This window comes from Protopterus annectens, chromosome 7.part0, assembly GCF_019279795.1.
Source record: "Protopterus annectens isolate FY-2018-M chromosome 7.part0, PAN1.0, whole genome shotgun sequence".
Lineage (NCBI taxonomy): Eukaryota > Metazoa > Chordata > Ceratodontiformes > Protopteridae > Protopterus > Protopterus annectens.
The window spans coordinates 1042880054-1042895393 of NC_056739.1; the positions used below are offsets into that span (position 1 = coordinate 1042880054).

General features: G+C 38.1%; 1 protein-coding gene across 1 annotated transcript in view; it reads right to left on the reverse strand.

Moving 5' to 3' along the window:
• The window catches only part of DTWD1 (DTW domain containing 1), a 98235-nt gene extending 83800 nt beyond the window's left edge, over window positions 1-14435 (reverse strand). Inside the window, exon 1 of the mRNA XM_044076366.1 lies at window positions 14168-14435. Within this exon, the coding sequence (XP_043932301.1) occupies window positions 14168-14368 (201 nt within the window). The 5' untranslated portion in view covers window positions 14369-14435. The remainder of the gene's footprint in view (window positions 1-14167) is intronic.
• Window positions 14436-15340: the final 905 nt, after the last annotated feature.

Genomic DNA, 15340 nt, shown 5'->3' on the forward strand with positions numbered 1-15340 from the left:
TTTTCAAGCCTACTTGCTTACAAAAAAAAAAACAGTCTACAGCTTAAACCAAGGACATTAATCCACATTTACCATTGTAAAAACAGGGGAAATTATCATCTACATTGTACATATAACAATACACTTGTACACCGTGCCCCAGCAGCATAAGATAACATTATATTGAGGTTACCCTTACAAGTGCTTTTGTTTTGAAATTATTGGTAACCGCTGGGCACTTGGTCTCTACCTTTACGTGGTTCTTGGTCTAAAAATTGAGATGGAAGGGCATCCCAAAACCACAAGTGAGGACAGAGCTAAGGGTGGAGAAATGGGCCAGATTCAAAAGGTGATTGGCCAACTGTCTCAGTTGGTTGAGTTACTCACACCCGCTTGTCAATCAATCATCATGCTAGCTTACAATGTTCCTGGGAACCAGGAAATGCAGATAAACGGCCGAGGATGTCGCAATGGCAGTTCGCAAGTAAACTGTGAAGGACAGGATTGTTTGGAGGCTAGGAGAATTGGAACGGACACAGATTTTAAAGGATTTCCCAATATTTTTCTTGGCAACATGATGGAAAGAGATGGTGGTGGCGATGAGAATGCTTCAGTTCGCCTGAAAACAAACTTAACACAAGGTGACTGTAATAACACTTTTAAGCATTTTAAAATTGATTTTAGAGCAATCATCAATAAAAAATATACTTCTGATGGCAAGCTACATAATGTACACTTACAAGAAAATGACAGTTACACCAATAATTTGGATAAATTCCATTTTTGTTTGGAGAAATACAAGGCAATAGATTTGGACAATGTATATCTAAGGGAATGTTTGAAATTAAAGATAGTGCTTAAAGGTTTATGTATATGCAAATACCCCAACAAAGTCAATGGATGTTCAGAATTTCACCAAGAATTGATACAGGGTTTTGATAGGTGTGACTTTGATAGTTAGAGCTATTATAAAACAAAATGAAAGGGAAATGGAAACCTTCTTTAGAAAACTTGAACATACTAACAAAAATATTTTGAATGACTTAATGTTCACAGTAGAGAGGAAAAAGGCCAAGTATTATGAAATATTGTAAAAGGTGGATTCAAAATGTAAAAACATTTTTAACAGGAAGATGAGAAAAGTGGTTAGGGATCTAAAAGATTATAGGACACAGACTGCTTACCCCAAGCCTAGGATCCACCAATACATGGTTAGAGAATGGGAACCTGTGCACTATGCTCGGGATAACTCCATTCAGGAAGGTGATTATGAGGATGGATATAATACACATGAGCTGGGAGACCCTTTAGAGTATCCCCCTCTCTGAAGATCAGAAAACGGAACTGGTCTATTACAACTACAACAAGGGCAAAGGGAACCCCCTGGAACAACTGGAACCGGAGGTGACAACACAAGGTCAAGAGAGAATAATTGTGCAGGACTCTAAACATAGTTTTAAAGGGTTTTACATTTGTAATTACAGTAGTGTGCAGATTAGTGAACATCATTTTAAGTTATTTTTAAAATGTTTTTAAATTTATCTTAAAGAGAAAGGTGGATATTAGTAAAACAGTTATAAGATTTGAAGTTCTTTTTAAGGAAAAATAATTTGGAATTTTTTTTTAGTGGGCAAAAGAAAGTCACTAACAATGAAGGAACACTTTGTAAAAAAAGCACTATTAACCCACCATTACATCCCCAGCTGAAGAATTTTGAGATAAGGGAAAGGGAGTTAAGAAAAGGTGTACAGCCGAAAAAGTGTACAGCCGAATCAGGTGGTTCCCAATTTGTCTAAAGAAGAGAGATCAATTTTGGAAGAGTTAAAAAAAGACATGTCCATTAAGGTAATGAGGCCAGATAAGGGGAGGGGGGGTGACAGTAACAATGGACAGTATCGTATATGAATCTAAAATGAAACATATTTTGAATGATGAGAATAGTTATACCAGAGCATCACTTAATAAAGTGAATATTGCCAATAGAAAAATGTCATTAATCACGATTTGTTGTTAGAGGGGACCATTAGTACTGACATGTTTAGATACTTGCAGAACAAACAACCAAGAGTCCCTTCCATATTTGGGATTCCAAAGGTCCACAAGGACTCTTTGGACCCTGCTTTGAGACCCATTGTCTCATCAGAAGGTTCTATTACTGCCCCTTTGGCCAAATTTCTTGATACTAAGCTTAAGGACTTATCTCTAAAAGGAAGCTCGGCTTTAAAAGACTCATGGGATATGTTGAGAAATGTCAAACAGAATTTATTTGATGAGAATATTATTTTTATAACCATTGATATTATTGAACTTTTTACCTCTATACCGATGATGAAGGTATACAGTGGTTTGAGGAGGCTCTGGTGGACTATGGGAAACTTAACATGAATGATTTTAATGCCTGTCTTACTCTTATGGATGTCGTTTTAAAAAATAACTACATATTTTATGAAGCAGAGTTTTATCAGCAGCTAAAAGGAGTAGCAATTGGGGCAAGGTGTGCCCCTACCTACGGTAATATTATCCTTTCTTGGTGGGAGAAGAAATATGTACTTAAGACCGAGTACACAAAGTGTTGGTCTCTTTACAAACGATACCTAGATGACATCTGCCTCTTTTGAAAGGATACTGAGGACAAATTTTTAGAGTTTTTGTATTACCTAGCAGGTGCGTCCTGTTTTCTAAGGTTTACTTACAACACAAATCACAATCATATGAATTATTTAGATATATCTATCAGTAAGGACAATGCTAGTTTTTCATGAAAGGTATACAGGAAGGACACCCATTCAAACACCTACTACACTAGTGGTCACCCTTTTCACCAGAAAAGGAGTCTGGTGAAAGGGCAGTTTGTAAGAATTAGTCGGATGACCTCTAAGGAGGCAGACTTTATAGATGAATGTGCTTTATTAATTAAGATGTTCAGAGAAAGAGGTTATCCCAACAACTTATCACATGAGGTTAAACAGGAAGTAGTTGAAGCCAGAAAAACAAGATCTGCACCCATACTAGGGGAAGAATGTTTACTTCCCGAAGCTTTAGATAGGGTGGCTACTGGCACAGACGCTAGTAAAAACAATTTTGAGGAAGCATATATTATGGATTACTCGGGGGGTGCAGGGGTCATCAGATGCATCATGGAGAATGAATGGAATAAATTTAAGGAAATTTCAGACCTTGAAGGTATTTTCAATAAGCCACTGAAATTCATTTATAGAAGGGATATCAACATAAAGAATATCTTGGAAAACAATAACAGGAAGTTTGGGACACATAACAGAAAGAGAGGGACATACAAGTGTGTAGGGTGCCCACAGTGCCCTTTTGTTAGGATGGGCAATAGTGTATATATGGAATGTAGAAATAGGACCATAAACAGCACAGGTTTTGCCAACTGTAATACTTGTGGGGTTGTTTATCTAGCATTGTGTGATGAATGTACTTCATTCTATATTGGGAAAATGGAGAGGAAACTTAAAATGAGACTATATGAACATATTTATGATATTACAAACAAGAATGATAACAATGCATTATACAGGCACTACAAGACTTGTCGTGTAACTACTTTCCAATTTTTTGTTTTGGAAGTAATACCAAAAGAGCAGAGAGGGGGCCATGGGAGACTAGGTTAGTGTACAGAGAACTCAATTGGCGAATAGTATCAGAAGCCACAAAACCACCTGGTCTTAATGACGCAGTCTCCCTAGCCCCAGTATTGAAGCTTTGAGCAGCAAAGTTGTAATTTGCTAGTGTGGTCACCAGAGGGAGCTCCCTGTTGTGAATTTGCACATATGTATTTATGTATATACACACACTAAAACTATTGTTTTAATTTTTGATATTTACATTTATATGTAAAAGTGTTTGTAACAACAGTTTGGTTTGTATAATTTATGTACACATTATGTGCACTTTTAATTATATTTTGAGGATTTTTTTATATTTAAATATTTAAGAAATGTGTTTTTAAATATCATAATTGGTTTTAATTAATTTACTATAAAAAGTGGGATTGATTAGTTTTAACTGAACACAGTAATTAAAGATATGATGGTTGAGGGGTTTGCATACATCTGATGAAGTTCAAATGTGGACGAAAACGAGGTGAAAAAGTTAACGCGTTTATGTGTGGATTACTTTTGATGAGAGGATCGTTTTTGGACGGTCTTATTTTAGAGTAATAAAACTTTTGGTTGACACCTTTGGCTCTAACGTTTGGTGGTTGCCCTAACAAGTGCTTTAGTTTTGAAATTCTTGGTAATCATTGCGCACTTGGTCTCTGCATTTACGTGGTTCAATGTAATTATTAGCCAGTGACGGAACTTTACTCAAACTGGCAGTTTCAATGGCGCTTTTGTCTCAATTTCTAATTTCACACCGGAATAAGCTGAAAACAACCTTATCAGGATGCAACCATCTATTATTCTCTTCTGTTCCTTTTTCTGGTTATTCACTCTCTTTTTCACTTTTGGCAGCACCCGCACTGAAGTGCATATACTTATTGCAGTCTTTGGGTAATTTGGTGGAGAGATTTCTTAAGTTTGTATATATGTAGAACTCGCTGATGAGATGCATCTAAACTCACAGGGGTGCCATACTGGCCATCTGGATTTTCTTTTAGTTAGATTTAAATATTCTGCCTTATATATATATATATATATATATATATATATATATATATATATATATATCTATATCTATAAGTGGTCAATGTATACTCCTAGTCTGGGGTGGATGTTGGAAGCCCATACTCAGGACTTCACTGTATACTCCCTTTATGCTCATGCAGACAGAGTGCATTTGGTGAATTGATTAACAAATCAGATTTCTGTACACTTTTCCCTTTTTTTTTCAGTTTAACCAATTGGGTAGCAACCGTGTGACTCGAGAAACCATCCTTCTAGTAACCATCAGTATTATTTGACACAATGGATTGGATCACAGGACTGTCACCCTTGTCTATCACACATCCAGATGGTATACTGGCTGGCACTGGTGGAATTAAAACCTCTCCAGTGCCAGCCTGTTCTTCACACTTAGTGGAAGAGGTGGGTTTCAAATACTTCCAATGCAAATGAGGACCTTCAGAAAAGGCACAAAGTTTAATTCTTCTGAAAGAGAAAGTTTATGCAAAAACTGAATTTACAATATGCAAATAATAGACACTTTTAGTGTGCCATTTTTTACCCTTGTCACATAAACAGAAGAAAGGTTCAAAGGGAAATGGCAAGGAAGGCCAGCATAGAGAAGCTGGGTAAGAAATATCTCATTGCTCAAACGACTTCTTGCTCTCTAGCCATTGGTCTAAATACAGTACAGTCTTCTGGGTAGTAATTAATAATTAAAGCTGACTGACAAGCAGTGCCAACATAAACCAGGACAGAAGGGAGTGAAGAAATCCCATGCAGAACAGCACTGCCATACCTGTACTACTGCTGGACAAAATAAGCATAGTGTAATGCTTACTGAAGATGTTTAAATTGGTTCTGCCTACTGCCCCTAGCATACCTAGAGTATAAATATTCATTTAAATCAATCCTAAGTAGGTTTTCCTGTTTTGTTTTTTTTTTTTTTTTTTGCATTTTTACTCTTTCTTCTTTGAATCAGCTATAAACTGAATTGGTTTTAAAGGTTTGCATTTTTTTTCTCTGCTGTCAAGTAGATCAGTCTGTGTTGCTGCATTTAATTGTGCTTTAGTCACTTTTCAGACTTAAGTCAGTATTAGCCAGCTGTGTGAGTTATCTGCAGTTTGTAGTCATTAAACCAAGTGAGATGGTGTGGGCAATTTCTGCAGTTCTGACAAGATAAGCATGAATGGCAAGAGCTTTAGCCATTTCCAGCTTCTATTTCCCTTAATATATATATATATATGTATATATACACACACACATTATATATATATATATATATATATATATATATATAGTACTTGCGTATTATCGCAACCAGATTTTCGCGATAATACTGGTTGCTTCCAGATGTGTATATTTTACCAATACTGACTTGAAAATGTCACATTAACCGTTTTCTTTCACACCGAAACTTTTTTGAGGCAGGATTATCGATTAAACATGGAAAAAGTAATGTTTAACCGCATGCTGGCCTGAAAACGAGTATGGGAATTAGCGCACCTTGTTACTTTACGTCTTTACTTACAACAGATAAGTTTGGCTTACATTCAGGAAGATGCGACTACAATTGCTGACAACTTTCTCTCGATACACACAGAAACAGTACAACAGCAAATGAGAAATCCACATCTTTTTTAGCAGTAATCATTGAAACACAATCTCCATTTATCCGAGGATAGCACTATCACAATTACAAGTAGCCAAAGCACCACTGTCAACTTCTCACATACCAAACTACCCTACATGTTAGCATAATGCAATATCATCAGTTTGGCAAATCTTTTACTGTTATTGCAAGCTTCTATTCTTAAAAAAAAAAAGTTTTCCTCCTTTCAAGTCTGTTTGTAAATTTTTTATAAATAGTCTACCAAAAAGCATTTCTCCAGGTCTCCCCGTGTTTTTCTTTTCAGCATTCCACCTTGATAAGAGAAAAGCACTCCTTTCGACAGTAACATACACAGCAGCCCAGGAAATTAAACTGTGAGTGTGTAAAGCACGCAAAACAGGAAGAAGACTTTCACACATTGTTTTATCTTCCTGAATGTAAGCTAAACCTATTTGTTGTAAGTAAAGATGTAAAATAACAAGTAGCACTAATTACCACAGTCGTTTTCATGCCAGCATTCATATTACCGCAACCGCGAAAATTTGGTTGCGCTAATACGCAAGTACCATATATATATATATATATATATATATATATATATATATATATATATATTAGTCTATATACACACACCTATATATATGTAAAATACAGACATATACGGCGCAAGCAGTCAGCCATACTTATCTTACCCTAAACTGAAGTTCATGTGCACAAGCTAAAACCAAACAAAGCATTTGGACTCCATTCTGCATCCAGGGAAACAGATCTACACTACTGCACTCATTTAAATCAGTTTTGTTTCTCACCCACCTGCACTGCCCTTTTTGTGCTTTTAGACATGGTCGCTTCGGAGCTGCCCATTCATACTATATATTCAGCCCTGGGAGCTCCTCCCAGTCACATCTCCTCACCTCATTTTAATAGGCAACAACATACCAAACTGAGAAGGCCATACCCTTAGACTGTTAAAGCTCGAGTTAGCCTCTGTTTCATACTGCACTTACTCAGTGCAGACTGCAGTATTCTGAGTATTAACCCCTTTTCCCATCTTACTTTTAAAATCTGGGATTAGAGAACTAATCACTGGAGAGTCTGGAAATGCTTCTCAGGAAATCGGCTTGGGATCAGTGCTTCTGTTTTGCTGCTGGTAAGAGGAGGAGCACCGAGACATTATTTCCTGAACTTTCTAATGATTACCAATCACTGGAAAGCCTGAAAATTGCTTCTTAGGACCAAGCTTGGGATTAATACTACACCTTTACTCCTGGTGAGAGAAGGCGTACAGGGGCATTGATTTCCTGTTGGTCTCTGATTGGGCAGTGTGTAAGGGACTTCACTGAGTGGTCTGGTAGTAGTTTTGGTGAGAACATCTTCATGGCCTTTGTGCAACTTGTCTTTCTGATGTCTCTAGATGTTGTAAATTTCATCCAGAGTATCTACCAAGGGAAGACTTGCAAGTGTACTTAACCCATCAACACCTGGGTTACTACTACTACAATTACTACTCAGGAAGCAGCTAAGGATTATTACTATTGTTTTGATTCTGACGAGAGAAGGGTCAGAGGATCACAGATTCCTATCTCAGAGTGAAGCTCTGTTGAGACCAGCACAACCTCCTCTACTAGACAAATAGCACCTCCAGTTAACAACTCCAAACTTCATAAGCACTACTTCCAATTTCAGCCCACATTAGTAAGCACCTAGAACCATGGACTTGTACTTCTCAACTGTCTCTGTAGCCATCATGGTTAAAAGAGGAATCCTGAGATAATGCAGAAATTGTTTGATGTTAAAGAACCATCTAGCACTTAAACTGACACCATATGTGAGAGATGTACTTATGTAATGTTATTGGAGGGAAAGTTCTCATATAAAGCCACTACAAATAGCACAACAGACCGTCAGTACCACAGAATACCGCACAAAATATGGACCAAACACACAGACTTACATATGCTGAAGCTCTTAAGAGTAGCCTACCCAAACCACAAAGGCATCCTAAATGTAACCTAAAAAAACAACATCCTCAGCAACCTCACAGTAAACTTAGACAGCATCCACCATGAAACACGCGTCCAAGATTCTCAGCGATGCAAATCAACAGCCCATAAGGCAAACCTCCACACAATACAACATCCTACTCATAAAAATCATTCCACAGTGAAATGCATTTATTCAGACCTCACCGGGATGAGCAGGGACAGGGTCATGGTTAGTGCCTGAACCACAAGTGCACATATGACACAGTCATAGGTTCATAGGTGTGTACTATGCTAATGGCCATGGAGCCTTTACAAGGCTAGCCCATAGTAGTGCCCTGGCACCCGTGCCGCCCAACGTTAGGTCCCAGTACCTCTATCAAGTACAGCCATTGGAGTGATCCCTGGGGTGAACTTTGTAGCTTAAATAATATCCCTTTAACCAATGAACTCTTCCCAGAGGTGAGGATCAAACCTTGTACCTGGTGCTTGGGAGGCAAAGACCTTAACCATTGCTCCAGTGGCATTGCAGTCATAGTACACATTGGAGTAAACAACTTGAGGCATGCCTCCCTGGACCCACAAGTACATATACGATACAGTCATAGTATATGTTGGAGTAAACAACTTGAAGCATGCCTCCCTAGACTACAAGAACAAAGATGTGATGGAGCATGTATGAGCCTAGTTTTGAGCATCATTTTACCATCATCAAGAAACACATCGCAATATGAACAAAAGATTAATCGACTTCCAACAACTTCCTTAACTTCTGGTTTCATTCAAGGGGGGCAATATATAATCAGCCTGGGGGAAGATGGTAAAGACTCCTAAATGTTTTGTCACTGATGACCTGCAACTATTTCAACAAAGCTTGCATATATGGGATAAAACCTTGTTCATCTCCACAGTGCCTTTTTTCGACAATGTCAGGGTCTCCTTCTGCACTAATCCATCCTTTATACCTAAGGTAGTTAATGAGTTACCTCTCAATCAGTTTATCAACCTTCAAACCTTTTTCACTTCTTCTCAATCCTCCAGTGATAGGATTCTTCACACCTTTGATGTGCATAGGCAAACCAGAAACTATATAAAAAAAACAAAACCAATCAAGTCTGAATGCCTGTTTTTTTCCTATCACCCAAGGGCCCTGGGTCAACCTGTTTCCAAGCAGACTATCTCCTCTTGGATTTCAAAAGCTATTTCTTTCTGTTATATAGCCAATGGAAAAAATCTCTCCTCTCCTGTTAGGGCACATTCCACTAGGGCAGTGGCTTCCTCTGGAGCTTTCTTTAAAGGGTCGGACACTTACTCTATCCTAGAGGCAGCTACCTGGTCTTCTGTTCATACCTTCACTAAACATTATAAATTAGATGTCATTTCCAGGTCCAGAGCTGGTTTTGCCAGAGCTATTTTGCATGGCTTTGTGGAGAATGCCTCTGCTCCTCCACCCGATTCTTCCTCTGCATGAGCTTTGGTACTCTCCCTCATGTTATGAATACTGCAGCATATGAATAGAAGGACATAGAATAGTTGTGTAAAATCTTATCATAACCACAGATGTCCTTCACTTCTATATGCTGTAGTATTGCCTCCCCCCGCCTTCCCCCTGATGCTTATCTGGCTTCTGGTGGCATGTTTTCCTTACCTAAGATCAAGATGGTGCTTTTTGCAGCATTCAGTTCTGAGGATGGTACATGCTGACATCTGCTTTATACCAGATGTCTCTTTATGGCCGATGTACATTTGCTGTTGTGCAGCATTGCACGTGCCTCACAGCAGCAATAGACTTTTGTATACTGGCTGGATGTACGAGTCAGCTAGTGGCAGACTCCCCCTTGTGTTATGAATAGTGCAGAATATAGAAGATAAGGACATCTACGGTTATGGTATGATTTTACACAACTATTCTTTCACCTAGACTGCCAGATTAGCATGCGACTTCCCCAGCAAGACTAGTCACCTCACTATGGCTAACATCAAGGGAAAACTACAGCTGGAAGGCAGTCTCTGAATCAGAAAGGCTCACCATGATCTCAAACCATTCAGGGTTAAGGCTTCTGCATCATTTTAAGCCTTTTTGAATCCCAGGAAATGACTAAAATGTAGCTACCTGCAGGGTAACACAAATAAAAGCTATCAAATATATATCATGTAGTGTTGCTGTGATTTCAAGCTTAAAAAGAATAAGTATTTCTGTACAAAAATTACTTTTTATATACTGTAGCATATAATTTTTTTTTTTATTGTAATTCAAGACACAGCTGCTCTTTTGCCTTTGAAGGTAGGAGTACACTCTAGAATGTTTTAGGCAATTATCCCCCCCAAAAATTCATGAGAATACATTATACTATTTTGGAGATACAGGTGCATATATAGAGGAAGTCTGAATACTTCTGATATCCCTATGTTCTACAAAACTGAACAGCCCAGATAACATTAATTAAGTTAAGGTCTACATGTACATGTATGTTTATTAAAAATAACAAAAAAAAAAAGAAAGAAAGAAATATGCTAAAAAGGAAGCTGTCAGAATGTAAAATGTGAAAAGTGACACCAATGGTGTCAGTTGCTCCTTAATTTAGGGGTGGAGTTGCACCCTCCTTCTTCTATCCTTGTCCTTACCTTATCCAAGCCAGGATAAAATCCTTTGGCTATCATCTATGCAGCACCCTCTCTAGCAGCTTACAAACACTGCCATTTATGTGAAACAGTAGAAGAGCTGAATGCAAAACAATATTTAAGTTCATAAATGAAAGGTTCCCTGAAGACTGTAAAGTAAAGGCAAGATGAGCAAATGGAGTTTTTGCAAACTTTTGTTCTGTGGTGAGGTATGGGGGGGTTTCTCCTTTTGCGGAGGAGTTATGAAAATTAAAATGTATCTGAAAGTTCTGTTTGGTCAACTGAACCTGACCTGGTGTTCGATGAATAGCGTCTTTGAAAGTCCTAACCATACCTGTGTAAACTCACTCTACAACTCCTTAGATTCATAACCCCATTTTCCTTGACAGATTCATCAGACCGAATTTAATCAAAATGTGATTAGTTTCATTTTTGCATTTAAACTAATCTGCTTCTTCAGCTGTTACATGATACAGAAATGGCAACAAGGCTGAAAACCACAACTCTCCTGTCCACAGAACGGATTTATCATTTCTCTGATTAAAAGGTAGCTTATGTTTGACAAAGACCTTTGCCACTATTATGAAAAATGTTTGAAATAATTATACTTAGTGCTGCACACACTGGCTTAACTGTGAGCCCCAAAGCTGAAATGAGATGCATCTGTGTGTAAATTACATTTCATGCTTATACCCGACTCATCCTTCATGTCAAAGCCACATAAGCTGTCATTCATCTATTAAGATGCTCAAGGAACATCTACACATCAAAATGCCTATTATACATCCATATGCTGTGCAAAGACATAATGATAAGGACAACAAAACCACAGAGAACTGAACAACACTGAATGGTAATGGGCTGTTTATATGAGACGCTGCCCACATTACAGTTTCAATAAAAAGCAGGATTAAACACAAAATAAGCAGTTGTGTGTGAATATATGGATTACATCTACAGAAGCAGCTGTTTAACACCACCACTACAATGATGGGTAATATACACAGGAAGACCAATACAAATTATTATGGCTGGACATGTAAGTAACTTAGTGCCCACTAGAACTTAGGAAGTTCCCTCAGTCAATGCAGGTTTATTTTATGCAAAACAAAATGCTACAATACCAGCTTTCAAGTATTTCAGTATTCAGGAAAAAATATTCCCCTCTACGGAGGAGCACCACAGTGGATCTGTAATGCATGTACACCTGTCATATAGAAAAACACTCTACTTCTCCTCACTATTTTAACAAACACAAATATGTCAGAAAAATCACCCCTTTGCAGTAAAAAAGAGATCATTAAACAAGTCACTAAACTAGTCACTGGATAAGCAGAACGATGCAATGGCTGATCTCTGCCATGACCTGGGCTGTAGAAGGGAAGCTACACCAAGGATATAAATTAGTCAGCAGCAAAAAAACAGGAAAAATCAGCAAGTAAAATAGAGCAGAAACACAAAAACATAGGTAAGGGCTGTTAAATAACTATAGCAATACAATAATGTTTGCAGGGCTTGCGGTATAGAGGTTTAAAGGTCATCATACAAAGAGCCATGAACAATGACATAATAAGATGCAGGTACAACAAAAGCAATGTTAAATATATTCAGGGAATTTGTTCAAAACATTTGAAAACTCCCACTTAGAAAAGATAGTGTAGGTCCAAATTTGAATTCCTGGATGTCTAAGCTGTTTATAACTCTACATGTTGCAGAGCTCCAGAAATATGATGCAGTGGTAGAAAAAAACTATATCTCATAATTTTACCTCTCATTCTAGAAATTCCAAGATGAAGGAATAATCTATAAAGCCTATGAAAACTACTGCAACACTAACAACCCTACTCTGAACTATCTGATCAACAGAAGGGTAAGAATTAGACATTTTCTGGGAAGCTGTAATGTCTAAGCAGAAAAGGATTCAACTAAAGGGGTATCAAGATGCACCTGCCCAATCTTTTTTTTTTTGTTTTGGCCACCAGGCCATTCTGACAACTAACCTGACAAATGCAGCCTCCCCCCCAGTCCTCTCCATCCAAGGGTTTGGGTGATCTCTGAGATGAGAGGCTGCCTACAGATGATCTGACAACTGAAAGCAGGACAGCATCTAAATGTCTCCAAATTGAAGACTACACAGTTTAGCTCTAGTGGTACCTAGTCCTCAGCAAACCAGTGTTTCTTCCCTCCCTTACCTCAACTCTTGTTGGCCAGTGGCAGTATGGGCAAGCAGGTCTCCCACAAAAGTGGCAAATGACTCTGGTTTGCTTCTGTGGATGTGTCAACCCCATAACTATCTACAGCTTATGGACTTGTTGTCTGGCAGATGCCTATTCCTGGCCTTTGTGCTGCCTTGCAAGAGCACCGATTCTCTGTTGGGTGCTTGTACTACAGCAAAGAGGGCTGTCTCTCTCCTCCCTAAGATGGATAAGCTGGTGCTGACTGCTCACTCCTCCAGTACCAGAACTGCTACTCAACCTAGTAATCTGTTGTCAGTCAGGAATGTGTATTCCAAGCCATGAAGTCAGCTAAATATGACAGCTATTCAAAAAGTAATTAAACTCCATACCTATATGTACCTTAAACACCGATGACACTATAGACATGCTTAAAAGTAGGAACAAAACACCATACAGAACTAAAACAAATGTAAGCTAAGCAGTCAAGGTCATTGAAGCTTCAAGTTCTTTATGCAGCTAAAAATAAGTGGAGAGTTCCAGGGGGGCAGTATTACTCAGCGGTAACTCCCTTACTGGCTGGGCTGGCAGACTGCAAATTGAACAGCCAACCAAAACTTGGTAGCAAGAAATAAGTCCTAGAAGCCCTACATCCAACACATTCAGTACTCATTTCTCAACAGCACCTCCAGCCTCAGAAACCTGACAATATTTCAGAAGGTACCCAAATTATACAAAACTCTGGAAGCAAATAAATTTAGATTAGGGGGTCAAGCTACACTTCCGAGGAAGTCATTGAATATATGTAAAAATGACTCAAGCCCCTTCTACCTGCTGACCCTTCTTGCAAAAATGATCATTACAATTCGTAACATTGTGCTCAAGTGCAGTGCAATTAATATTTACAGAATATAAACACACAACCTTGGAACAAAGAAATTAGAAATTTGGGGTTACAGTGAAGGAAGCAAAATTGTGTAGATGAACAAGATAGTTCAATATGCACAACAGTATGTATCATTATATATGAATTTAAAATGTTAAAATAAATTATTTAATTGCTTCCAACATGAAATCATAATACATCAGTAACTCTGTTTACTTTCACACCTTAAATCTTTCCACTACCCACTACTTGAAAACATTTAAAGTCATCATATATTTACTAACCTTTATCTCTGGAATCTCTTCATGTGGCAGACTTTTCAGTAAAGCATGGCATGTGTAACAGTAAAACATTCTTGAACCATTACACCTGTGACATGTAGATCTTCCATTCTGTAGGGCTCTTTCTAGGACATCATGAGATGCAAGTTTCAAAGACTGGAAAGGGTCATCTGTTTGTTGCTGGTCAGAAGCAATAGCCTCCATCTGTATACTCTGATGATGATAGATTTGACCGTTCTCTTCCTAGCAGATGTTGTGTACCCTGTCAAGCAAATACTTAAATATTTAAAATCCCAAACCTTTCTGAAGTGTGCAAAAGACAAATTTATCTTACAAAAGCTCTAATACCACTACGTCCAGAAAAGAAAGTCGACAACAACTAGGCTTACAATATTTCTGTTTAAAGTAAGCTGTACTCTTGTTGGGGTCTATATTAGATGAATGAAAGTTCATCTTAGCAAACGCTCACATGAGCGAAAATCCAGGAACTCAAAACTGCAATTGTGGGGGGCTGCGCCCCCCACACCCCCTGCTAAATATATATTCCTACTTTGAGATCGCACTACAGTGAGGAAAGAGCAAATATTCCCATCTTCACTGTACCGCAATCTCACAATTGCGATTTCCAGTTCTGCAATTTTTGCTCATGTGAGCGTTCGGTAAGATGAACTTTCGTTCATCTAATATAGACCCTCTTGTTGGTATCTGCTAAGAATGCTGAGCCATGCTACCTTAAAGATAAATAAAAAAAATTGTGCTAATAGCAAACTGTTGTCCACTGACTAGCTTACCACTTGGCAGAAGGTAACAGAGTGGTGGGACAAGGCGGTGGCAATGGCAATTAATTTACTGTTTTGTGTAAATATCATGCAAGAGTATGGGTACAGCAAATGTAATATTTAACAGTATTTACCAGTTACTTAGACTTTAATATCAAATTTATGCAAACTGCATTTTCAATAATTCTATTTGTAAAGGGGGCTGGAACCTCCTAAATCCCCTTCCACTTAACTATGACGATATTATGGGGGCCACCAGCCTCTCCTTACAAACAATAATAAACAAAATAGAGTTTCAATATACTGCTGATGAAGGTTGTGCTCAATCAGGGCATGGCTGGTACTTGTACACCATGTTCAGTGTACAACACTCGTGGTTCAGAATTCTTAAAAATCA